Source organism: Cladophialophora bantiana (genome assembly GCF_000835475.1).
Source record: "Cladophialophora bantiana CBS 173.52 unplaced genomic scaffold supercont1.2, whole genome shotgun sequence".
Taxonomy (NCBI): domain Eukaryota; kingdom Fungi; phylum Ascomycota; class Eurotiomycetes; order Chaetothyriales; family Herpotrichiellaceae; genus Cladophialophora; species Cladophialophora bantiana.
Genome location: NW_015971576.1, coordinates 2,487,610 through 2,511,899, shown reverse-complemented (window position 1 = coordinate 2,511,899; position 24,290 = coordinate 2,487,610). Strand labels below are relative to the sequence as shown.

General features: G+C 52.4%; 9 protein-coding genes across 9 annotated transcripts; 5 read left to right on the top strand and 4 right to left on the bottom strand.

Annotated features, from left to right (window-relative positions):
• Positions 1-223: 223 nt before the first annotated feature.
• Positions 224-2,682, bottom strand: Z519_01919 (uncharacterized protein; the record flags this gene model as incomplete). The annotated part of the gene is made up of 7 exons (XM_016759676.1): positions 224-813; positions 878-1,244; positions 1,298-1,369; positions 1,421-1,880; positions 1,933-2,175; positions 2,233-2,362; positions 2,421-2,682. The coding sequence occupies 7 exons, from the start codon at positions 2,680-2,682 to the stop codon at positions 224-226; spliced, it is 2,124 nt and encodes a 707-aa protein (XP_016625004.1).
• A 966-nt stretch (positions 2,683-3,648) lies between these two features.
• Positions 3,649-4,272, top strand: Z519_01918 (uncharacterized protein; the record flags this gene model as incomplete). Its single annotated transcript, XM_016759675.1, has 2 exons — positions 3,649-3,963; positions 4,018-4,272. The coding sequence occupies 2 exons, from the start codon at positions 3,649-3,651 to the stop codon at positions 4,270-4,272; spliced, it is 570 nt and encodes a 189-aa protein (XP_016625003.1).
• A 943-nt stretch (positions 4,273-5,215) lies between these two features.
• Z519_01917 (uncharacterized protein) lies at positions 5,216-6,687 on the top strand (the record flags this gene model as incomplete). Its single annotated transcript, XM_016759674.1, has 2 exons — positions 5,216-6,024; positions 6,156-6,687. 2 exons carry the CDS (start codon positions 5,216-5,218, stop codon positions 6,685-6,687), a joined length of 1,341 nt encoding a protein of 446 aa, XP_016625002.1.
• Positions 6,688-8,139: 1,452 nt separating this feature from the next.
• Z519_01916 (uncharacterized protein) lies at positions 8,140-11,562 on the bottom strand (the record flags this gene model as incomplete). The annotated part of the gene is made up of 2 exons (XM_016759673.1): positions 8,140-11,279; positions 11,331-11,562. The coding sequence occupies 2 exons, from the start codon at positions 11,560-11,562 to the stop codon at positions 8,140-8,142; spliced, it is 3,372 nt and encodes a 1,123-aa protein (XP_016625001.1).
• Positions 11,563-15,231: 3,669 nt separating this feature from the next.
• On the top strand, positions 15,232-15,803 carry Z519_01915 (uncharacterized protein; the record flags this gene model as incomplete). The annotated part of the gene is made up of 3 exons (XM_016759672.1): positions 15,232-15,280; positions 15,357-15,556; positions 15,693-15,803. 3 exons carry the CDS (start codon positions 15,232-15,234, stop codon positions 15,801-15,803), a joined length of 360 nt encoding a protein of 119 aa, XP_016625000.1.
• Positions 15,804-16,618: 815 nt separating this feature from the next.
• Positions 16,619-17,572, bottom strand: Z519_01914 (uncharacterized protein; the record flags this gene model as incomplete). Its single annotated transcript, XM_016759671.1, has 3 exons — positions 16,619-17,142; positions 17,257-17,371; positions 17,447-17,572. The coding sequence occupies 3 exons, from the start codon at positions 17,570-17,572 to the stop codon at positions 16,619-16,621; spliced, it is 765 nt and encodes a 254-aa protein (XP_016624999.1).
• A 536-nt stretch (positions 17,573-18,108) lies between these two features.
• On the top strand, positions 18,109-18,901 carry Z519_01913 (5-formyltetrahydrofolate cyclo-ligase; the record flags this gene model as incomplete). The annotated part of the gene is made up of 3 exons (XM_016759670.1): positions 18,109-18,196; positions 18,244-18,738; positions 18,798-18,901. 3 exons carry the CDS (start codon positions 18,109-18,111, stop codon positions 18,899-18,901), a joined length of 687 nt encoding a protein of 228 aa, XP_016624998.1.
• Positions 18,902-19,009: 108 nt separating this feature from the next.
• Positions 19,010-19,401, bottom strand: Z519_01912 (uncharacterized protein; the record flags this gene model as incomplete). The annotated part of the gene is made up of 2 exons (XM_016759669.1): positions 19,010-19,210; positions 19,261-19,401. 2 exons carry the CDS (start codon positions 19,399-19,401, stop codon positions 19,010-19,012), a joined length of 342 nt encoding a protein of 113 aa, XP_016624997.1.
• Positions 19,402-19,850: 449 nt separating this feature from the next.
• Z519_01911 (uncharacterized protein) lies at positions 19,851-23,012 on the top strand (the record flags this gene model as incomplete). The annotated part of the gene is made up of 5 exons (XM_016759668.1): positions 19,851-19,979; positions 20,033-20,125; positions 20,173-20,451; positions 20,539-20,629; positions 20,680-23,012. 5 exons carry the CDS (start codon positions 19,851-19,853, stop codon positions 23,010-23,012), a joined length of 2,925 nt encoding a protein of 974 aa, XP_016624996.1.
• Positions 23,013-24,290: the final 1,278 nt, after the last annotated feature.

The window sequence follows — 24,290 nt, the reverse complement described above, 5'->3', positions numbered from 1 at the left end:
GACTCCGAGCCCGATGCAGCGCTCTCTCCACTGAATAATGACTGGCAGCCTCGTTATTGCGCTCCTAGCCTTTGACTGGGACGTAATATGCAAGTTCGAAGACCTCCCTACTGGGAAACGAACTGGAAGATTAACGATTATAATTAAATCAAGGCTACCGAGGATTCCCGGAGCTGTCGTGAACACCTGTCTATATGCATATATACTCCGTAGATCTGGGTCATCAAAGCAGAAGTCTGGAAGTCAGGTACAGCAATGCCACCGTCATTGAGAGTGGCCAGCAATTCAAAGAAGACGCAGCGTTGCTGTTCGTGCTGGTCGAACTGGTGTCATTTATCGTGGGTGGGACGTTCGTGGTGTTCAGGATGGCTGTGCCATTGCCGTTTCCTGAACTTCGACCGTTGCTTGAGCTAGTGCTATTCGTCGTTGAGTTGTGATGTTTTGTCGACGGAGGGGGTTGATTGTAGAATCCGCGGATAATGGTGCTTGCCTGTTCGGCCAGCCCATAGGTAGAGCTCATGAGATGCGCAGAGAATGACATGGGCGGTACGCTGGCGTCAGCGACGCGGACGTTCGAAAGCCCATAGACGCGGAGGTTTGCGTCGACCACACCGCCTTGTTCAAGAGGCAGCATCGCGCAAGTGGAGGATGGGTGGAACTCTGTAAACACCTCTCCACGGAGCCAGTCTTCCCATTCCTGGTCAGTTTGGACGTCTGATCCAGGCCATGTCTCTTTTGTCATGGCGCTAGCTAAGGGCTCGGTTTCACCCAGGCGGCGGGCGAGCTTAACGCCTTCGCGGAGAATCTCGACGTCTGTAAATGATTTATCAGTTTCAAGAGCTCTGTAATATTGGGGTGCATAAGCGGAAACACATACCAGCTGGATGATTCAGATAATTTGGATTGATGACCGGATAGTCCAGAGGATTCGAGGAGTTGATGGAGATCTGACCGTGACTGAAGGGATGCTGGAGATTGGCGCCGATTTGAATAGCACCATCAGTGCTCAATCCAATTACAAGCTCTATCAGTCCGATCGGGCTGGTAAGAATGGTGTTCGCCGTTGTGCTATAGATTGTCTTGTAGCCGGAAATGACGCCAGTGTCAGAACTCGTCTCCGGTATGTACTGGTCGATTTCGCCCAAGATGTCGCTTTGAAGGCCGCTGACTCCGTTGCCAAAAAGTACGGAGGAATTCACGTAGGCAGTCGCGCTGTTAACATATGACAAGAAGGCAGGGTCGTTCTGTGATGAGTCAGGAACTGAACCGAAGCCGCGCAGAAACCCGTTGCACTTACCTTTTCGCTGCTGTTATCGTTATAGATAGTGCCTGCCGTCTCTGCGTCGCTACTCCACGTCACCGTGACACTCTATTCTCGTCAGTAAAGGGTTGCTTGTGGCGGTTGCAAACAGCAACGTACTATGTGATCCTGGAGGTGCTGACCAACGCCAGGAAGGTCGGATAGCACTTCAACTCCTGCCGCATCCAGGACATCCTTAGGACCGACACCGCTGTAGAGCAGAACGGTCGGGCTGCCAACAGTGCCAGCAGCAAGAATGACCTCCTTATTCACTCCCACTGTCAGCTTGGCATCATCTCCGCTCAGTGCGTACTCGACAGCGTGTGCTGTTAGATTTCCTCCAGAAGTATTGTTGAAGAGGATGCGCGTAACCTGTGCGTTGGCGACCACATCGTAGTTACGACGTGGTGGCAGCGGGTCGAGGTACCCAGAGCGGCTGTAGGAACGCGTCCAGTTGGCTGGGTTGATGGCTGACGTTGCAACGTACGCTCCCCAGTTCTCACCACCATAGGCGTCTTGCGTGTCACCTACACCGGCGTTGATCGCAGCACTAGACCAGGCGCCAACTAGCGGCAGAGTACTGGATACGTTGTCAGCGTGACGTCCATCTGTGAAATGCCAAAAAAACTTACAAGCCGGGGTAAGACATGTGGATTGGCCCTTGGCTGCCGTGGCTCGCAGGATTGTAAGTGATGGCAGCCTCTTGTTGAATTGAAGAGTCGACAGGAGGACTGAATGTCTCGCTCTTCTTCATCGCGGCGTACATGGACTCCCAAGACCAGTTTTCTGCGCCGTCCATGTCCCCGAGCATATCTTGCCATGCATTGATTTCGATTTCGCCCGGCCGATTCAGGTACATTCCGTTGATGGCCGAGCTACCTATGAACATAATGTGTCAGTACCCTCGTCGGGGCACATAGAGAAAGAGGAACGAACCTCCAAGAACTTTGCCACGAGGCCAAGGGCACACGCTGTTATTCGCATTGGGTTGAGGAGTTGTCGTGAAGGCCCAATTCAGCTCCGTCGGCCAGAGCGATTCATAATATGCATATGCCGGAGTGTCTGTCGATCGGTTAGGTCCTCGAGAAGTTTTGTGAATCACTAGAATCCAGTTCCGCACCTATTCGTTCTCGATACTCGTCTCCATTACCACCGGCCTCAAGGACAAGGACCGTATGGTTCGCATCTTCTGAGAGGCGTGCGCCGAGCACAAGACCTGCCAAACCTCCACCGACAATGACGAAGTCGTATGAATCCGCAATACTCGTACCATCGATGATATTGCGTGTACGAAGATGTGTTTCCCTTGATTCATGCGCATGGGGAGCGGCGGTGACTATTCCGGCGCCAACGGCCAGAACTACAGACAGAGAGCATCGCATGCTGTGACCTGCATGAATTGCGTGGAGTGCGAAGAGACGCGCAGGGCAGACGAAGAGATAAATGCAACAGCATATTGAGGGAGGCTAAACAGGCCTGGGTTAGCATTTACTTGACCATGGGATATACCTGGATTTCCGGAGAAGCTACGGAGTAACCAACGCGTAGCGGCAGGCTGGAAGCGCTTGATAGCCGAGCACTCCAGCCCACTCTTTTTAAATTATGTATACAAAACTAGACTTACCTAGCACCAACCGGCGACCACGCACACGTGCTCCATACCGAGTCAAGTGAAGTTGCCGAGGTGTGCCAGGTGATGTGGAGCATAGCGCCGCCACCTTTGAGCAGGTTCATGTATCGCCGAATGGTTGGTCTCTGGCTCTCGAGCTGCCAGCCGCCATTTCTCCCGGTTCACTGGCAAGGGAGTGGACTATTGAAAGAAGCGAATTGATAACGCCAGTGCTGAACTCTGGGATCAGGGGTTGGACGATCTCGAGGACGCCATGCGAGTGGTCCGAAGGGTCTAATGATCTGAGGGACGGAGGGTCCGAGGCACCCGCTGCAGGAGGGGAATGGGTGGCATGGACTGGGGTCGAGTGAGTGGAGTGAGCAGTGTGCAGACACCACTGAGCTGGTGATATACGTACTCTATCGGGGGTGAAAGTGCAGACAGACTTGACATCAAACGATCAAAAAGAAAGGGGTTGAAAAAGTCAAAAGCAGTTAAGCTCACGCCGTCTGAAAGCTGCCAAGCCTGTGCGCGTCTGAAGCGAGGCTGGCGGGGCCCTATTCCGTACAAAGTCCGAGGCTGGTGATAGGGCGGCATCTTCCGCTGGCCCGATCGAGCAGGTCTTGCTGTCGCCCGGCCACGTTGGCTTCAATTGCTTGTACCTGAGTGCTATCTTGAACCCCGAGACCGCCAGACACCCTCGATTGAATTATTCCAGCTTCACCCGACAGTCCTCGCAATGGCGAAGAAGCCTGCGGCCCAGTCTGCAGCCACGAAAACTCCTGCTCCTGTCGCCGCATCCAGACCTCCTGCTGCAACAGCACATGCAATTAAACCCTCAGGCTCCATCAGCTCCAGCCCAGCACCGCCTACAAAGCCTGTACTGTCAAGCACATTGTCCCCTCGTTCATCGCCGCGAGAAATCATAATCCATGTCTGGAACAAATATCTACAAGACGCCCCTTCGCGAACGATGCTGTTGGATGTCTTCATGGCCTGGCTAGTCGTCGTTGGCGGTCTACAGTTCCTCTACTGTGTGCTAGCTGGCAACTATGTATGTCTCTGTGATTCAACTGCCAGCTTGTGCTAATGCATCCTGCAAACACAGCCCTTTAACGCCTTCCTCTCCGGCTTCTCTGCCGCAGTTGGACAGTTTGTTCTGACCGCTTCATTACGAATGCAAACCTCCGAACGACCACCAGGAGGTGCATCCACGACGGCGAAAAAGTCGACGACCAAGACAGTCGAGGCCCTGGCCGGCGAATTGGTTGAGGACAAGAAAATCAGTTCAGAAAGAGCGTTTGCCGATTTTGTCTTCGGGAGTTTAATATTACACGGCTTCTGTGTTAACTTCATCAACTAGAAGAGATGCCCACTACATCACCTTCGGGAAGAGCGCCTGAAGCTGTCGCTAGTCTGCCATGGTTACGCATGCTTCCCCTGCCGTCGTCCGTGGTGCTGCCGGTGGTCGGAGAGAAGGCCAATAATTATCTTCATGTGGCAGCATCGAGAACTTCCTCTGACGGTTTAGGACGACCGCTGCGGCTCTGTCCTACCGATTGTTCAACAGGCACATTCAGCACGAAGGACGCATTTCGACCGGTGACCGAATATATTCGCCAAATGCACCATATCTGTCTATGCAGGACAAGCCTTGACGAACAAGCATGCAGTGTGTACTCGGAACTCGGTATACGAAATAGATACCTATCATAAGAAGGGACCAATGGAGGATTTGACTCTTGGCTAGCCTTCTGGGCGGTGCCATCAGGAGCGTTACATCAATGCAATCCTGATGCGTTCTCAAAGAACCTCCCACCAAAACATAGTCCCATACACGCGCAAAAATCATTCACTGCTTTCTTATGTGCAGTCATTTTGTCATTTCATCATCTTTTCCGTCACCACCCTGACCACCTTGATGACCCTCCTGACGGCCTTATCTCGTATCAGACCACGTACCATTACCTCAACTTCATCCTTCGACCAAAATGCCTCGGGTGTCTAGTCGACCTCAGGCAATGTTTCTCGCTCCATACTTTACGAACTTGACGATGAGAAAACGCCGTCGTCGTCTTCTCCCAGTAGGACGCCATTTGAGCGCGGAGTACAAAGTAAAGGGGATTGATCCAACCTGAAACACTCTTCAGGGCACAGTGTTTCATGTTCCAAGATGGCTCTCTTTTAACAGCTGACGACCACCAACAGGAACCTTTGCTGTTGTGTTTGAATTCATTTCTCTTCTGTATAATGCGTACTCTATATTTGTTTCTGTTTATGTCTTAATCCTACTTTATTGTGCCAAGATGAAATCCGAGCTGGTCTCCGTATTAGCGGTTCTGTCATTTCTTAGACCTATCGTTCCCGCCGCGAGCGCACAGGAGGCGCCGCTGTCATTGGAAGAACGCTCAATTTTTCACAGCGATATTGTCGTCGAGGCTGGGAGCGAAACCTATGGCGATGAATTTCTCAGCGGATCAGATCAAGCGGAACTCGCCATCGAGGGAACTGATGCCTCTTCTTCCCACGATCAACAGACTACGACAACAGGTCATCCTCCTTGGTCTTACAAACCAGTCTGTACCGATTACCTGGACGAGCTAGGAGACCAACTATGCGTCTACACAGACACGACTTTCAGCAATGGCCGAGGCATATCCATATTCACGACGCCGCAAATCGCCCAGGAATTCGCCTCTCTTCTGCCCTTTCAGGATCCGTCTGCTCTTTCGTCCCGCGGCATCAACCCTGACAGCAGCAATGTGGACAACAAGCCATGGTACACGGCCCCAATCCCGGGTAAAGGGGTGGGCATGCTCGCTTCGCGGAGTTTGCAGCGCGGCGACCTCATCACGGCCTACACGCCGTATCTGCTAGCGCACATGGAGAACCTCCTCTCCACGCCTGAGCGCGAGAGATTCCTCCGGGTAGCTGTCGATCAGCTCCCTGCGGCCAGCCGGGACGTCTATCTCGGCCTCGCGAAGATCTATGGCGAGCCGAGCGTCGTGGTCCAGGACGTGGTGAAGGCGAATGCATTCGAGATGCAGATCGGGGGGCAAATGCATTTGGCTGTGTTTCCGGAAGCGTCGAGGATGAACCACGCTTGTGCGCCAAAGTATGTTTACCCTCCTTACCTTTTCTTTCCCCTTTCCATCGCATCACATCCCCACTCCAAACCCATCATACTCCCTTCCCTCAAAAATCTTGCTATTGACACGCGCAAACTAACCTTCTCTCCTTTTCAAGCGCACAATACTTCCTTTCTCCAGGGCTGCTTACGCACTTCGTCCACGCGGTGCGCCCGATTGCTAGAGGCGAAGAAGTGACAATCTCCTACGCGCCACCACTGCGACTGCACGCGGACCGGCAAGCGTATCTGCAGTCAACATTTCAGTTCACGTGCACGTGCGCGCGCTGCACGCACAGCGGCGACAGGACGCTCGAGGACGCGGACAAGGCGACCGAGGACATCATCGCGCTGCAGTGGGCGCTGTCGCAGTGGGGGACCAACTCGACCGCCAGCGTCAAGAAGGCCGAGATGCTGGTGGGTCTGTACAGACAAGAGGGCCTCGACGCCTTCTTGGACGACGCCTACGGACACGCCGCCCTCACGTACAATGCCGTGGGCAGCGCGAGGGGCGCGAAGAAGTACGCAAAGTTGGCCGCCGAGGCCGCGAGGTTGAAGTACGGGCCTGACGCCGCCGCGGCGACGGAGTGGGACAGGATCATGAAGGATCCCATGGGGCATTCCAGCTGGAGAAGGAGGAAGACAGGTTAGGGGGTATGTCGTGACATGTGTACACGATGTGTATTATATCGACTAGGATGTCTGGATGTCTGGAAAAGGTTTGGAGGATGCAGATATGTGCTACAAACAAACTACTCACGCGGATCGAAGGTCCATGTTCCACTACAGCTATTGTTCAGCTCTCTGTTCCCGCCCACAATTTCAACCTCGTCAACGGTCCATTCGCGCATTTTCTCTCGTGTGGCGTGCCATTTGATTTTGTCAAATTTCCGATCCAGATTTGTTTCGGCCCCCCATCCATTCGTCCATTCGTCCATCCTTCGTAAAGATATTTTCGTCCTCCCTTCCATGTCCTCCTGTCCCACCTGTTCCACTAAGATGCGATATATAATGACAGCAAGTAGCCCCTGCAAATTGGCGCATGAATTCGATGCTGGCGAAAGGTGTCGTGAGAGGAGACTGGTATGTATGTTACATGCCCGTCCATCACTGCAGACATTGTGCCCAGCGAGATGTTGTATCCTTCCCGTCCATGCATGTAGAGGTTGAACAAATAAATGGATTGCCATCATCGGAGAAGGCAGTAAAATGTGCCCTGTTCGGTAAAGACAGACAGCCACAGCTGAAAGAAATGACGAACCGCCATCGAGTATCCTCGGTGGGTAGAGACAGACAGCCGCGTGATGAGATCGTCCAACGTCCCGATGTATCATCTCACGTCGAAGGAAAAACCCGGATCAGTAATCGCGCCCAGGACGAGGAATGAACCATTCCGTCACTCCAGCTTGCCCACTCTTGACCAGCACAGCCTTCGCATGAAATGTACGCATACTGTGAAGTCATTTCGTAGGGGAAATGTGCCCTGACACCACAGTTTGTACGGTCTCCATCTGCATACCCTTGCAAATCGCAAAAGCAACTTCCATGCACCATGTCCATGCAGCGCTGAACAAGAAAAAGCAAAGATGTATGCATAAATGCCGAACCTGGAATTGATGCCCAAGTGGCAAGAATTGCCCCATTCCGAATGCCGTGTGCCACCTCGCCGACCCTTCGGTGATATATTGAGAGGGGTTATGCTGCGGTCTTTGCGAAATATGTGACAACAATCGTAACAAAATTATGCTATAAACATGACGTGACTAAAGTCACAACAGATGGGGTATCAGATAGCCGCCTGCTTTAACACAACAGAAAGAAAAGAGCAAACCTACGGAACCTATACTGAAGATCTTCAAACTCGACAGTAGCATGCAAAAATACCATCAAGAAAGGTCGTTATACTCTCTGGATCGGGTCCATTCCGTGGTCGGTATGGTGAACCCAAAAAATCGATACCTGGTGGCGTGGCGCTGCTTTCATAGGCTGGGCAGCCTGCTCCCGTGTGCTCGGGCACTATAACTATTAATATCTGGGCCGGGGGTTGCTGTCGAGAGATGGAGTAAAGAGGCCGGCATATGCCGCAGCTGTCATCTTCGCAACCTAAATCTTGGCAGCGTTGGCGACAGTTATATGCTCTCGATTATTCTCACGATGCAGGCTAGAGTGAGCATGACCGTTGGAGTTTCCGTAGAAATAGCCGTTGGACGTCAAACTCGGATCGTCTCTTGCCAAACTGCCGGGGCCGACGATTTTGTCTTCATCAATGCCTCGAAGTTTGGAACAGGCATTACCCAGCAAGCCCGCGGCTTCGTGAGTAAGCTCCCATCTTGTGCTCTCGAAGGACTCCTTCAAAATCATAAGCAATCCTAGACATCGATTCTTGCCTTTCACGTTTTCAAGGTCATCAGGAGCCCGGACTCCGGCGACTCTCTCCAGATACTGCCGCATGTCGCGCTCTTTTTGCTCATAGGTCTCGAATTCTGCGTCGGTTGGGGGAGGCTTGATGGGGCCCTCGAGTGCAAAACCATAGCACCACACGACGAGTGCTGATATGTACAGCACCCAGGGGCGGTTCAACAGAAAATCATCACGAGCAATGTACTGGTTGTGTTCGAATGCTTGAGGAAGGATGGGGCTGGCGTGACCGTACAAGCGACCACTAATCCCATCCAGTCCATCACCGTCTGGCGGAATGAGGACCTGGACAATAAATTTGAGCGCGTAAAATGCTGCATCCCTTGCCGACGCTTTTGTAGCCCACCGCTCGATCTTCTCACGCACCACACTGTAATCCTTTGGGGTTATTGAGCGTCCAAGGAGTCTATTGGCGCCCGCGAAGACTTGGCAGTCGACAACATCGACATGAGCAGCAATATGGGCAAGATGGTGCAGAACCGTTCGTGACTCGAAGATATTTTCATCATCGACAGGGCGCAAGATCGGGTGCAGGGGCGCCACCGGAGTTCGCAGCGGGGAGGATGGGGCCGGTGTGGCCTCTGCCAAAGCTTCATCGAAATCTCGCTTCCAGTTGTCAAAGGCACGCAACAAGACTCCTTTCCATTTGTCCGGCCCTCCAAAGGAATTTGCTGTTCGTGGCCCGAGGGAAGAGATTTGCAAGTCCCTTTGCGTCATATGCCAGGAGACCGACAGTAGACCCGCCATAATGATGGTACGGCCGAAGGAATTTGTGCGCACCCTCTGCCCATTCAGCGTTCTCTTTAGACCCTCAAGAAACATGATTGGCTTGATTCCGTTGGTTTGCAGCGAGGATTGAACTCGTGCGGCCTCGGAAGGAGAGACAGCTGACCACAGACCTTCATCACATGGTAACGGTAACCGCATCTCATGTGCAACCATTTTCGCAGCATGACCAAACATCGTGGCATGGATAGAATCAAGCACAAATGCTCCAAACGCGGCACGACGCGTTGCCTCGGTGGTGATCCAGCGATGCCATGAGTCTTCCGACTTTGAGGCTTCAGCTCCGGAAAATGGTACCGATATCCTTCCATTGTCTTGCTCCCCTCGTAAACTGGGCGGGGAATCTGATGCCGAACGACCCAGGAGGGAGCTGCCACGGCGCATAAGGGTCAGGGTCGAGTCGTGGTGAATATGCGCCCTCTCATGCAGCGCCCGGGTTGCATACATCTTCTCGTAAACCTCAATAAGTAGGAGGGTTTGGAAGACCCAGAGTTTTGCAGGAGGTCTGAAATCGACATCTCGGACAATTTCCCAGCGTAGATGCCAGACAACGAAGTTTGCAAACTCGGCTGCAGAATCGGTCAAGGTCGTGCCGTAAGCTTTGTCCAAAGTTGCAGCCCCGATTGCAATGACCATAAGAAGTAGGAGGTTGGGAGTCCGATCGGCGGAAAAGGTGGGCTTGTGTAAGATGGGCAACTGCGCATGTTGGTGATACCAATATGATCCAATATAAGTGTGCATCATTCTCAAACTCAAGATATGGCCGTCGTTGTCAAGGTCGCCTTCGAACACAGAGTCCTTTCGCTTTTTCACCGCGTCGTGTGGACGTTCAACAAATTGAGTTTGCATCAGATCGAGGAGCTCGTGGCGTTTAGACTCGGACATTATATACTGGCTGGTGACAGTCGAATCGAGAATACTGGTGACACTCATAGGATGATGCAAGGGAGCGCTTGTGGAGTAGTTGTTGCCAGATGACGAAGGGCTCTGGGAGAAATAAGGGCCCTGAACTTGCTGCTGCTCATGGCCACTGTAACCAGGGACGTAGTTTGGCGGCGAGAAATCATTGGAGCCAGATTGGGCATCGTTGAAGAGCCATTGCGTAAAGTCATCGGCTACTGTAAAAGGCGTCTGAGTAAACTCGTCACCACCGAAGACCGGAAACCCAAAACCGGTGTTGATGTCTACGTTTGACATGCTAGTATTGAGCAGGGAGTATGGGAATGGGTCATTCCTCGTCAGTCCATGCGAGACCGCAGCGGCAAACGCAGCGTCTGCCGTTCGAGACACACCGGCAGCTGGATAGCCTGCAGAAGAATACGCAGCAGCGGAGGCCATGTCAACTGACTGCATATAACCATTATTCAACATACTCCTGTCGATAGTACCGTCAGAGTGTGATCTCATTGGTTGGAGAGGTGTGGCGGAGGTTCCGGAGAACTGCCGAACAGGAGATTGTGGGACATTTTGTCCCGAGCTCCTGTCTCTTGCCTGCATCGACACATAAGGCCCCTGATCCCGCCTCTGATCCGCATTGTTGAAACTTTGTCTTCGGACAACTGAAGTCCAGGTTGCGTGCTCCTGTTTTTGGGGTGGACTCATCGGATTGCTGCCAAGGCTGCCGGTGCGATGTAGAGGGGGTTCTGGCCTGGCAGCGACGTTCTGCGGCGTTGGAGGGTGAAATCTCGGTTCGGTGGACGCTGTAGAGGGAGAGACAGTATTGTTGGCCACGTGGGACTGTTGTCCGTAGTGGACACCATCCACAGGATGTCCCGGGGTGGGACCGAGATGCTGGCCTTCCTGAGCATTCTTCACGTTGGGGGCGGACATTGGATAGGCTTGAGGTTGACCAAGGTGATGCTGGGGTGGCATCGCAGGCGTAATCTGATTGTTAGAGGTGGATTGCGCAAAGGCATCCCGCTTGTGGAGTTGGGAGCCATGGGTTGTGTGTCGTTCCCGATGTCGAATGCAAAGATCTTGACGTACGAAATACCTACTACAATCGGGATAATCGCACCGATAGATGGTCTTCGGCGTATCTTGAAAGGAGAATTAGAGGAGGCAGAACGAACTGGGTAAGAATGACTTACGGTTTAGCTGATGTCTATAAAGATGCTCAGCACGAGAATAGCTTTTACCGCATCCTTCGTGTTTACACTCGAATTTCTTGTCTGGATTCGGCTTTGCAACTCTCCTCCTCTTTTTCGGCGGCGGTCCGCCGACGTTTTCTGCGTGGCCATTCGGGACCTGGACATCGTCGGAGGAGCCGTTCTGGACGAGCGATTCCTGCTCCCTTTGTTCGACAGAGTCTAACTCCGCCATGGTGCGTGACGGCCGGTTGTCACAATAAGCCTGAGAGCCTGACACTGGTCCAGGCGGCGATTCAGGCAAGGAGTATCACGGGTTATGCAGCATGATCGGAATACCCACGGTCTGCACAGCCAAGACTCAAACTGGAAGTCGACGAGGGAGGCGCCGGACAGCCCCTTGTTTCCTACCACTGGACTGTTGTTGCGATGGAGTCTGTGGGGGAGGGGGGAGGTATAACTGATTCGGTGCAGGTGGTACCTGTCTTTCCCGTTGTAGACTTGCCTAGGGCGGTCGCGACTCTCTCAAGTGCTCGTGCTCGTGTGTTTCTCCCCCTCGGATTGAACCCAATGCTTCGATAGACGGTCAAAGGAGGCTTCTGCGCGGACTAAGATGGGCTAGATGGCGTCTGTGGGAGAAAGAATCGCAACAGATTGTGGGATGCAAAAATGGCACGAGCGAGTTTTCCTTCGAATGCAGGTACCAGGTCGCGCAGAATGAACGTTGTTCAGGTGACCTCGGGGAGTAAGGCTCGTGAGAAATGAGCGGAGGGCTTATTGCTTTTGCTGCTCCTCATGGCCTGTGGCGAGGAAAAGTGGACAGGCGAGAACAAGGCCTGAGTGTGATGCTGCGTGGGCGTCCAGACAGAATCTAGAGTGCTAGAGAGCAATACGAAGGAACGGTCTTCGAATGCTGCGGATCTTCGTTGCTTCTGTAAGGAGGCGGTACCGGGGTGATTGTTGGGGTCTAGGTTGCAGTTATGCTTGTCGCTGGCTGTAGTGCCGTCGACAATGGCATGGCGGAGTATCTAGGCTAGATATGGATCAGGCAATGGCAAGCCCAGTCGCGCAGAGCGGAGTGCAGAAGCCAGTCAGAGGCACGAGGACGGGGGATGAAGGTTGGGGTGATGCAGAGGACGCGGGATGAGTGTGGATGTGCGGCGTGGAGAGAATAAAGTACGATGGGAGGGCACCAGAGCGAGGTTTTGCGGTCAAAAGAGAGGAGGAGGGGGAATTGGGTGCTTTCTGGTGGTTCGTGCGAACTGGTGACGAGCGAGACAGTCAAGAGGAATTTTCACAATGTGGTGAGTGGTGCGATGGCGATGGCGCTAGGCGTGATGTGGGTTGCCATCCCTCCAGCGCTGGTGGGCTGGTGGGCTGGTGGGCCATCACTCGACTACTTAAGAACTCCCAGGGACTAGGCACGAGCTCGGAACGGCGAGAACGGGTAGAGGCTTGCGGGCAGAGCGGGCAGCGGGCATGGCAGCGGGCAGAGCGGTGGGCTAGTACTCAGTAGGCCTTCGTCGTACTTAACAAGAGAGACCATTGGCATCTCTGGCTTCCAGTGACTGGGGCCCCCGGCAATACTTACAGTACATTGATTATTTGCTGCCACCACCACCGCCGCCCACGTCTGCCCTTTGCCCAAACCGCTTGCGAAGGGCTGCCTCAACCACTGCTTAACCACCGCTTGACCACCGCTTTTCCCTTCTCGCTTCCATCTTTTCATCTTAGAGCACAGCCTAGACGGCCTTCTGGCGCCCCCTCTGTCCACTCTCCACAAATTGGCGTGCAGATCAGCTTGCTCCATGAGGCGGCTCACCCCCAAGTCAGAAACAGCTTACGCCCGAGCGCCCAATTTCTTCTCTCGAGTGGTGAGGGGGATAAGCCCTGTCGAGAAATCGCCCAATTCTTACTCTACAAGACTTGCGTTTTCGAATTCGTTAACGTAAGATGCAGACCTCTCCCAACGATAGCCCTCCTCCTCTTCGTCCCGACTCCGTCGCAAAGCGCAGGCCGTCACAGCCATCGCCGTCATATCATCGCAGTCACTCCCCGAAATCACCGCGGCCAACATCCCACCCTCCACTGCACCCTGCACCAGGGATTCCTCCGTTCCCGTTCGGCGAGCTCTCTCCCTCCCAAGCCAGGCCTTCCTGTTCGAGGAATAGGATTTATAAAAGGCTGTCATCTGGGACCCGTTGGGTGATCATCTCTTGCTCAGTGTCGGCGGATTGAGGAGGCTGCCTGATACTTGACATTCCCCACGCTTTCGCTCTGCCTTGACCCTTGCAGGCAAGGCATCAACGCTAAATGGGACAGCCAAGTGTCTTCGGGGAGAGAACCAACCACCTGGGGCCTCTTGACAACGTCCTCCCCCCTTCTCCGCACCTTGTTTAACCGCGATTTCTCACCAGCAAAGCCCCGGCCCGAATCACATCATCGCGCATGCCTTGTGCCACGCACCACTATCTCGTGTAACCGCCCGCCGTCGTCCTGTCGGCTTGATCCGAGGACAACCCATGGTAAAATTCTGGTAATCGAGATGCTCGATGTTCCCCAGCTTTTACGAGGTACAATGCATCAGGCAGCAGAACTCCTCGGGGGGTAACACGGGGGCTTCGCTTACTCACGGGAAACTACTAGGGTAGTAAAACCACCGTCTGTCGAAAATCCAGGATTTAATGGCACACGCAGTACTCTACATCCTCGAAACCTCGATATTGATCAGCCAGGTGTAGTAATCTAGCCACGCCATTTGTCGATCCAGCGAGATACATATATCTGTAACTTCTGCTTGCCCAACCAGTACCTGGCGAACAAGTCTGCCCCCCTGCCTTCCTGCTGGGGGCAATCTTCCTCAACGGACGGGAGTATGACTGTTCCGAAGATAGGCCGTCGACATCCGAACTTTCGTCTCCTGAGGCCACGGGAAACGGATACAAACCCCAGATATCACCCCCGTCGGGTCCACTGTTCATCAGCTCTGTGCTCCTGGCAAGGAACAGGCTGCGTCATGATGGGAAAACCATGGGCCCCATAAACAACGAGCAAGCTTCAACGTGGATCAGACGAAAGGATCAGACGAAAGGACCAGACAGATAGCATAACCATGGTGGCAGACCACGCCAAGGGTGAGTGAGGCTAACTGTTTCATGCAACCTGTCGGCTGTCACTGCTTGGTCTGAGGAAGACCTTTTCCACCATTTCCAGACCCCTTGACTGAAGTGATATTCTGGGAAGGCCCGACCACCAGCCCCTCCGCCCCCTTCTCCTCCAATCATGGCAATGGGGAGGTGAAGATACTAATGCACCTTGTCTCAACCATTCACACGGCTGTCCATCCAGCTGTTTGTCACCTTTACTCCCACCTGTTCCCATCGACGTCTCTGATAAGACCAGCTTCACTTCCAACAGATTTTCTCGCTCGCTGAGTGGTCATCTCAAGTCGGAATCTCTTCAAAATTCACCGTCCAATTTTGCACGTGGACTAGGCAGGCTCCCTGGGCTCCCACACACCTCGGACTATTCTTTGTCCGTTGACCGACCTGCTCGTTGCTGAACGCCGGTGTCCGAAAAGGGTTCGACAGCATCAAAGCACGCGACAGTAGGTCCTATGTGAGTCTCGTTGAAGCATTTTGTCCATTGCAATGTGCAGGCTCGAGTCCTATCATTGAATGCGGCGTGGCAGAACTTTCTCAAGGGGGCTAACCCTCTCCAAGCAACGCAAGGTGAATTCGAACGCAAATCAAGGCAAGATGTCCGGCATAAACAGCCCGACCAGCCCAACTCCGAAGCCAAAATCGAAGACTTATGAAGGATCGTGCCATTGCGGTAGAGTCAGGTGTGCAGGTGAATCTAGTCGCAAGGCGGGACCCGCATACTGATCGGTACCAGATTCACCATGAAGCTCTCCCCTCCTGTGGAGGACGGTCCGGTGACCAGCTGCAATTGTAAGTCTTTTAAGCGTTGCGGATCCGGCCTTAAAGGCCTCTTCCTACCGGATTAGGTTGATTGATTTGCGTGCAGGCTCTATTTGTGCCATCAACGGATATCTCATGGTCTACCCTTTGGAATCCAACATCACCTGGCTCTGTGGTTTTGACGAACTGACCACTTACACCTTCGGCAAAGAGAGAATAGCACATTCCTTCTGCTCAACTTGCGGGACGAGCATTGGCGGGAAGAGCACCGATCCCAACTTTTTTGCTGATAATCGGGCGTTGAATGTAAGTACTTGAGTCCACAAGCCATGACTTTGTTCCACCTATTTTAGTGACCTTCAACCAATTTTTCACGTCTCCTCTACTCTTGTTGTCACTTATTAGTCATAATGAGCCATCAAGCTAACGTTTCTGATTCCAGGTGCGCACACTGAAAGGCGTTGACATTGATGCACTGAAATTGAGGAAAGTAGATGGTCGAAATGCAGAGATCAAAGTTCCTTCTGATACACCTCGCAAATTGTCCCATTGATTCCGAGAAGAGTAGGCTAGCTACAAACTCGATATCATCTCAAAATCAAAAGAAGGGGGGCAAATGGGAATCAATGCACTGCTGGAATTCATTGTTACATCCTTCACCCATATTCCCTGTGTGGGCATCATTCTGATTCTGCTTCTTCCACATGTACAGGAAAGTCAATGGCCGCATCATATCGACCCCGAATAAAGAAGAGTTGTCGAAACCCGGATTGATTCTCAATCACACCTGAAGCGTCTGTTTTGTTCGTTTCGCGTGAAATCAAGCACCGATCATCTCCTCAAGAGACCCGCCGGGGGGGGACTGAGTCGTGGGTACGGAAATGGAGGCTCCCTGCCCCTACATTTATTGATCAGGAGGATTTTGCGGAATTGATTTGGAGATCGAGCGGGCCGCTTTCGAGAGGAAGTCCCGCTCGAGTGAGCGTCTTCACCACCTACTAGTTAGTCAGATTGTTACGGAGTTTCATTCCAATACCATATCTGACGATGGCCTCCGCCTCAAAGAGGATTTAATGATTTCAATCATCGATCTAAACAGTCCCCCATCTCTCCCAGCCGAATTTCCACTGCATTTTCGTGATCACTTTAACCATGGCTTTTTCTTTTTTCAAGGCAGAATACCACACAAGAACTCCTCTAGCGCCTGTTTGAAATGCTCGCCTTATTTCACAATCCTTTGTTTGACGCTTATATTGGAAATACCATTATCCCCATTGATGCCTGTGCTCCTCGGAAAATTGTCAACGACGCTAGACAAAGACTCTTTCTGGGCCCTCCTCTTGTTCTTTGCTAGGAGCCTCTCCTCCTTTACACTGATGTTGGTAGCATATACATCACCGTCCCCAGGGCCGTCAACCCAACTCCAGCCCACCACCATCGATCGGCATTGTACATGTCGCCCGGCCGTTGCTGGATAATTTTCGAGTCCCTGTTCAACGGCTGGAGGACTTCCTGCTCGCCATCTCCTCCGTCCGTCCGCTTGACCCGCAATTTCCCCGTCGCACTCGGTGCACTCGTGGGATTGAGTGTCTGCGTCGGAAGCATCTGGGGCGGGCTGTACATCAGATACATGGGCTGCATGGGGCTGCCATCGAACTTGTACAAATTCAATCTGGGCACGTTGTGGAAGGCGTCGGTGAGGACCTGGTAGGATTTGAAGAGTTCGGGTTGTTCGTAGCGGATGTAGATGGCGTTGTCGTAGGAACAAGGGGCAGATGTGAGCTGGCGGCCGTCCACGCCGAAGGGGGTGAGGACGATGGAGCCGTTGCCCGGTAAAGAGTAGGTGCCGTGCTGCCATTGCATTATGGAGGATGGACATTGAGGAGTTGTTGCTATGAGAATGTGTTAGCATGGTCTTTTGCGGTTTCTTATGTACCAGGGGCCAGGGCCCCGAGATTCCTAGCTGGGGTATCTTCCATGCGAATGGAAAAGGGGACGATGCATACGATTTGAGACAGCCCGATAGTATGCCTCTTCATAGTAGCCGTCGCTAGTGAAGGAGTAGGAAATTCCCGCCAGGTCGGGCTCGATTAATTTATCTGCGACAGGATCATAGAAGCCCTAGCCACCCAGGTTAGAAATTCGAATCAGAAGAGTTGGCGACTTCACATGTAGACAATGGAGATAACCCCTTACCGGACCAGTGACGACCTTTTTGGACTTTGTCGTCCATGTGCCCACGAGCGCAGCATCAAACTGCGCTCTCACAAGGCCCGCCAGGCCAAGCGAAAGAGTTAAGACCGTTTGTATCGAGGTGATCATTGTGGCATTGTTTTGCGAGATTGTGAGGGTGTCGAGGATATCGAGGCGGGACGGAAAGCGATAGTTGTGTATTCCGCAGACAAGTACGAAAGAGAGAGAGGACGGACGTCTGCAGTCGTTGGTCGTTGATGCAATCTGTCTGACTTTGCAATCTGGGATTTCTCACCCTTGAGGATGGCTCGCTGCTCGCCTTGGGGGGGATGTTGACGCGGAGGCTGAGGCGCATGTGCAGGGGTCTCGGAGCGCGGATTTGCATGCGGACTGGAGCTTGGTTTGAGGCTGGGGGGCGTTTGTCAGAATCAAACGTTTCAAAAATAGCTCCTACGCTCGCTGGTTTATGTATCGCAGTAACTCGGCTTTCCATCCATAAAGCACTGCTGCTTTGCCATCGATCATATTACCTTCGCTTAAGGCTACAAAGCGCCGGTCACGAAATTAACCCAGAAGTTCGTGATGCACGAATGCGGCAGTCACTCCGGGGACGTTGCTCGATGAAATCGTGGTCGTCGGTTCCAACTCTGCGAACAATGACGACTATGGCTCTGAAGGATCAAAAGGCAGCATTGCGAAAGAGTGTAGGAGAGGAGCTAAAGAAACTTGACTCGAAGGAAATTGAAAAACAATGTAGGGAGCGTCGCACTGCGGATATCGATCCTAGCTGATGATGAAAGCGGCCATCATCACGGAGCACGTGCTGCAGATGCCAGCTTATCAAAAAGCAAAATCAATGGCTATATTTTTGTCGATGCCTGGCAGGGAGGTGTCGACTCGTGATATTGTTCTGCATGCCCTGGACAGTGGGAAGTCGGTCTTCGTACCATATCTTCATGCAGGCGAAGCCCCGAAGTCAAAGGTAATGGACATGTTGCAATTGCAGGATAAGGATGATTTTCACTCGTTGAACCCAGATGCTTGGGGCATTCCATCGCTTTCCAAGGATTCAGTTGAAAGAAGAAGTAATGCTCTTGGTGGAATCGGCATCTGGAATCGCTCTTCGGAAGACCAGCAAGATCCTCCAACTCTGGATCTAGTATTCATGCCAGCGGTGGCTTTCGATCAATCCCACCGTCGCCTCGGCCATGGCAAAGGCTTCTATGACCGCTACCTCTCCAAATATAAAGACACACTCGCCAGGAGCCAAAGCGGACGGCCAATGCCCCTCTTGGGTAAGTGCCCGACCACTCAGACTCTCCCAGTGGCTTCACAACTAATCCCTCTCTTGCAGTGGGGATCGCCCTTCGCCAACAAGTCCTGCTGCCGGGCGAGACGATTCCTGCGGACGACCATGACTGGACAGTTGACCAAATAGTAGTTGCTGATGTCGAATGAATGCGCTCATGGCATCGTCTCGTCCAACACAACTTGAATTCCGTCCGAGTTGATGCCCCGGTGGATATGGCGCTTTTTGGGTGACTGGAATAAGGCAAAGTGTCTCGCTCACTCTAGTCCAGAGACTGAATCAACGAGACATTGTCGCCCTTCAATAGGATCTGTCCTAGAAGTTATCAGCCGCAGCCCTAGCTCGAGAAGCTCAATCCAAGTCATACCCAGCTGCCTCCTCTTTTCTGGGGTATCTCTCGTAGCTAGTTGTACCTCGACCGCATCATCAATCACCAGGTTCATGAATTCGTCAAAGCCCTGTTCGTCGGTCAGTCGCACAACTCCTCGAGCCCAGTGAAGGCACGCACCCTGATCTTTCCCTCGATGCGCGTGCGCAAATTCTCGTAGAGCCAAATGGAGACCGTAGAGCGCTTTTGCAACAGACTGAAAATGAAATGGATCGGCGCGAGCAGAGTTTTGCGGGCACCACCGCCGCCGCGTCCAGTCATTGTGGGCACAGTTTGCAACGTAACTGTATGCTTTGGGTTGGATTTGTTCTAGAGGGGCGTTTGCTCATAAGATTCTAGCAGTCTTGCAGGCGAGGCGTTCAGCTATCAGTTGTGTGGAAGAGCTTTCGTGGCCTTGACAAAGAAGAAGTTTTGGCGCAGGACTGAAAATCAAAAATGCGGAGCAAGGCTGAAGCGGGAGACGAGGCTCGCAACCTAATCAAAAACTGAGGTCATTTCCAAAACATCTGATGTCTGCGGATTCGCAGCCACTGTCTTTCCTTTCGCAACAGTTTTGCCGTGACCCCTGTCTTCTAGGTCTACCACTTCTGCCTCCATCGTCTATTCGTTTTCTCGCCGAATGACAACAACCGCACTGTCACCTTCGCTGCCCGGCCGAGACGCCTGTAAGCTGCCCCTCATTTTCATCACCTTCATCTCCTTCAAGCGCCATGGCCGATAAGACGAACGCTGCGAGCGGCTATGCGCCAGTACTTTCAGCTCTGGCGACCATGCAGAGCGGTGCTGCCAAAGAAGAGAAAACCAATGCCCATGAATTCCTTGAAAAGTTTCAGAAATCGGTTTGTGCCATTCCTATAGAAACCATGAAACAGTCATACTCATTTGGCAACAGTTGGAAGCATGGAACACCACTCATGCAATCTTGCAAGACTCGTCGGCTCCGGTAGAGGCCAGGCTATTTGCTGCAACCACACTGAAGGGAAAAGTCTGTGCTCTCAGCCCGTCTGCAAAATCCCGCACTGACCTTCTCAGATCACCTATGACCTCCATCAGCTCCCAGCCGACGCCCTCACACCTCTCCGAGACTCTCTCCTCTCTTTGCTTCAACTCTACATCTCGGGTCCTCGACCTATTCGGACGCAATTATGTGTATGCCTGGCGATCCTGGCAATTCAGTTGACATCATGGAAAGACGTCTTGAGAACAGTGGGAGCAGCTGTGGGCAACAGTAGCGACGGCGGAGACTGTCTGCTCGATTTTCTGCGCATCTTACCAGAAGAAGTCACAGAAGGCCGCAAGATCAACCTTTCAGTATGTTCGACCACGCAGCATGTGATGCTCGACTCTGCCGCAACACCACCCTGGGAACCGATCACAGTCTAATCCAGCATAATATAGGAAGAGGAACTTGCCGATCGGACCAAGGAACTCCTAGAGGACAACTCCGCTCAGGTCTTGAGTCTTTTGGTCTCTTACGCCCAATCATCAAGTAAGGATCCGTCCTCTTGTCATATCGGAACCGCTGACATCGTTCTTTAGCCCAAGCTGCTCACAATCCTCACCTGTATTCCTGTATCGCATCATGGCTTCGGGAAATCCCCACAATCGACATTGTGAACTCGCCTCTTCTGAACGAAATCATCGACGCCCTCCAAGATAGCGATTCCTTCGAAGCGGCCGTTGATTGCCTTTGTACCATGTTCAGAGACACCCGAGATGTCGACGAATCACAAAGCGTTATTCGAATACTCTATCCCAGAATTGTCAAGCTGAGGCCCATGATCGCAGAAGCCGCTTCCACGGAAGACAACGACCTGATGAAAGGCATTACAAGACTTTTCGCGGAGGCCGGTGAGGCATGGGTTGTGCTCATTGCACGCATGCCGGACGATTTCCGTGAGCTCGTCGAATGTGTCCTGGAATGTTGCGTACGTGACAAGGACCGAGAAGCCATTTCGGTCACGTTCATTTTCTGGTATGAACTCAAGCAGTCCCTGACTCTCGAAAAATATATGCCCGCTCGAGCGGCCCTCGCGGATCTCTACTCGAAACTCGTGGATGTCATGATCAAACACCTCGAGTTTCCCACGCCTGAAAACGGCGATGAGAAGGACCTCTTTGATGGGGATCGAGAAGCAGAGGACAAATTCCGCAGTTTCCGGCATAACATGGGCGATGTCCTGAAGGACTGCTGTGAAGTCATTGGCGTCACAGAGTGCTTGACAAAGGCCTTCTCTCTGATACAAACTTGGGGACAGAAATACGCTTCGCAGGTTTCAGGCACCACTGTACCACATTGGCAAGAACTCGAAGCGCCGCTCTTCAGTCTAAGAGCAATGGGCCGCATGGTCAGCCCAGAGGAAAGCACCGTGCTTCCACAGGTCATCCCTTTGCTTACCACAGTCCCAGATCACGAGAAGCTGAAGTTTCAAGCGATCATGGCCCTGGCTCGCTATACTGAGTGGACTGCTCAGCATCCGGAAACGCTTGAGGCACAGCTCAACTATGTCATATCCGGATTCAGTCACAGCTCCCAAGAGGTTGTACAGGCGGCAGCATTAGCCTTCAAGTTCTTGGGCACTGACTGCCAGAAGTTGCTGGGCGATCACGTCCCGCAGCTCCATAACTTCTATGAGAGCGTTATCGACAAGCTCAAATCGACAAGCCAGGAAGAAGTCACTGAAGGGGTTGCAGCGGTTGTCGCAGTGCAACCCGTTGGCAAGATCTATGAAACCATGAAGTTGTTCTGTGATCCAGTCATGAGGAGAGTGGTTGCACTTGCTGCACAAGCCACGGATGAAAATGCTGAGAAGACTGTCGCTGACTACCTAGGGCTGATGACAATCTTTTTCGAGTGGGTACAGCCCTACGTTTCGCCATCTGAAGAGAACCCAGCAGTCAAATATTGCCAAGAAGTGCTCCCGGCTCTTTCACAAATGGCAAAGCACTTCACCCGGTCCATGCCGATCCTGGAGAGAGTTTGCAAGTGCTGGAGATCCATGGTCATATCCTATCGAACCGCCACGGCTCCACTTCTGCCCACGCTTGCGACTAGTATCGCCGAGGGCTTTGAAGCATCACGACAAGGCTGTTTCCTGTGGGCAACTGACGCTGTAATTCGAGAATTCTCGTACGGGGCGGAATTCGTTGACGAGGCGACGAGCGACAACGTCTATCGATTCTTTGCCCAGCAGGCCACGGTCTTTTTCAGAATACTCGCAGAACTACAACCCGTCGAGCTTCCCGATGTTATCGAGGACTTCTTCCGCCTGGCTTCTGATGCCGTCCGATTCTATCCCCGGAAAACACTTACCTCGAACCTCGCCTTGCCGATGGTCAACGCATCATTGACGGCCCTCACACTGCAATCACTGGAACCAATTCAAGCTACATTGCACTTCTTGAGAGATTTCCTTGATTTTGGATTTGAGAAACCGCCCATCTCCAACTTCAACGGACCTAATGGTGAACCAACGGCCGGGAACCCTCCAGAAGTCCAAGCAGCGGTGAGGCAAGTTCTGAGTTCTACAGGACAGGAACTTGTGCACCGAGTCTTGACCGGCATGATGTTCAGCTTTCCGGAGGATTGCTTTCCAGACGCCTCTGGCGTTCTCTTGTCTTTGTTCAGCTTGGCACCGCAGGCGGCAGCTCAATGGGTTCAAGGGACTTTACAAGCTTTGCCAGCAGGCACACTAAAACCAGCCGAAGCGAATAAGCTGATGAAGGGCATCAGCGACAAGCTACAGCAAAACGAACCACGAAAAGTGCGTGTGTTACTCCAGGACTTTACGAATTCGTATCGACGACGGATCGTGGCGCCGCGTGAGGGATTGGGGAGATTGGAAGCGGCAAGGTTCAAGTTCAGCGGCTGATCGAGAGGATGGACGCCGTGCTCATGGACAATGGCACCCCTTCTATGGGAAATTTACTAAATCACCCTGTGCAGAACAACGAATTGAGTTGGTGTCATTTCTCGAGCATCTTTGGGCGTAACTCCTTTCAAGGCGACTTTGACTGGCAGGAACAGGAACCACATCTACAACTGATACCAGATTTCTTTGCTCTTGATACGAAAACAATGCAATTCGATACAACATGAATCAACCTGAAACCAAGCGTACATCTCTAGACAGTACTCATGACTTTTCACCAATGAGGACACCCATCTGCTGGCATGGATATTCGTGGTGAAGTTCAGTACGCCCTTTTCAACCAGCAGGGACCGGCGGAGGGCGAGTACATAGGGCACAAAGAGTCTACTCAGGAAAAGGGGGAACCACCAACCTACGCAACAATAAGGCGCACTACGATCAGGGTCGGGACGACGATAGAGTCGAGCAAGCCCCGGCTTAGCTTAGCTGAGGCCATATAGCATAGCAAGCCAAAGCCCAGCTACAAACTGTTGGTAGTTACGGTTTCCTTGCCACGTAGATAGTGAGACAAGACGCCGGAAGGGGATGATGAGAAAAAGGGGGAAAGGGGGGGGTTGGCAAAGGAGGACGAGGAGCGTTCCATGGCGATCGGAAAACGTCAGAAGGAGAGAAAGGAAAGGGCATCGAGAGAAAGTAGCTCGTAAAGAAGATGAAGGAAAACGGAGAAAGAACTTGATGCGAAGCCATTACTTATTTACTGATCCTATCTCTGATTCTCATCCTATTCTATCCCGCCCAGCACCTTAATCACAGCCACCCCTCTATAATAAAATCCTTTTCTCGAAGCTCGATGGTCAGTGAGTACCGAGCTCGAGAAGTCCGTGTACATTGATGGATCCATCTTTCACGCCGAGCTCGCTACTTACCTACCTTCGTACGTATCTATTCATATAGCTATATATACATGTGGACGTGGATAGGTGGCCTACGAGGTACCTAATATGCTCATTGCATATACGACCGCCAGAAGTGGGCGCGAGCGGTAAAGGGGGAGGAAATAAGCAAGGACACGTAAAAGAATCGCAAGACCTGAGAAAGAAAGGACAGCGAATCTGGGACTTGCGATCTCGATTTCTTTTCTCGGGTGTCTGGGTTACGTATCTATGTACTCCGTATTTAGGATGCACAGGTTATCCTTTCCTTTCCTTTCCTTTCCTTTCCTTTCCTTTCCTTTCCTTTCCTTTCCTTTCCTTTCCTTTCCTTTCCTTTCCTTTCCTT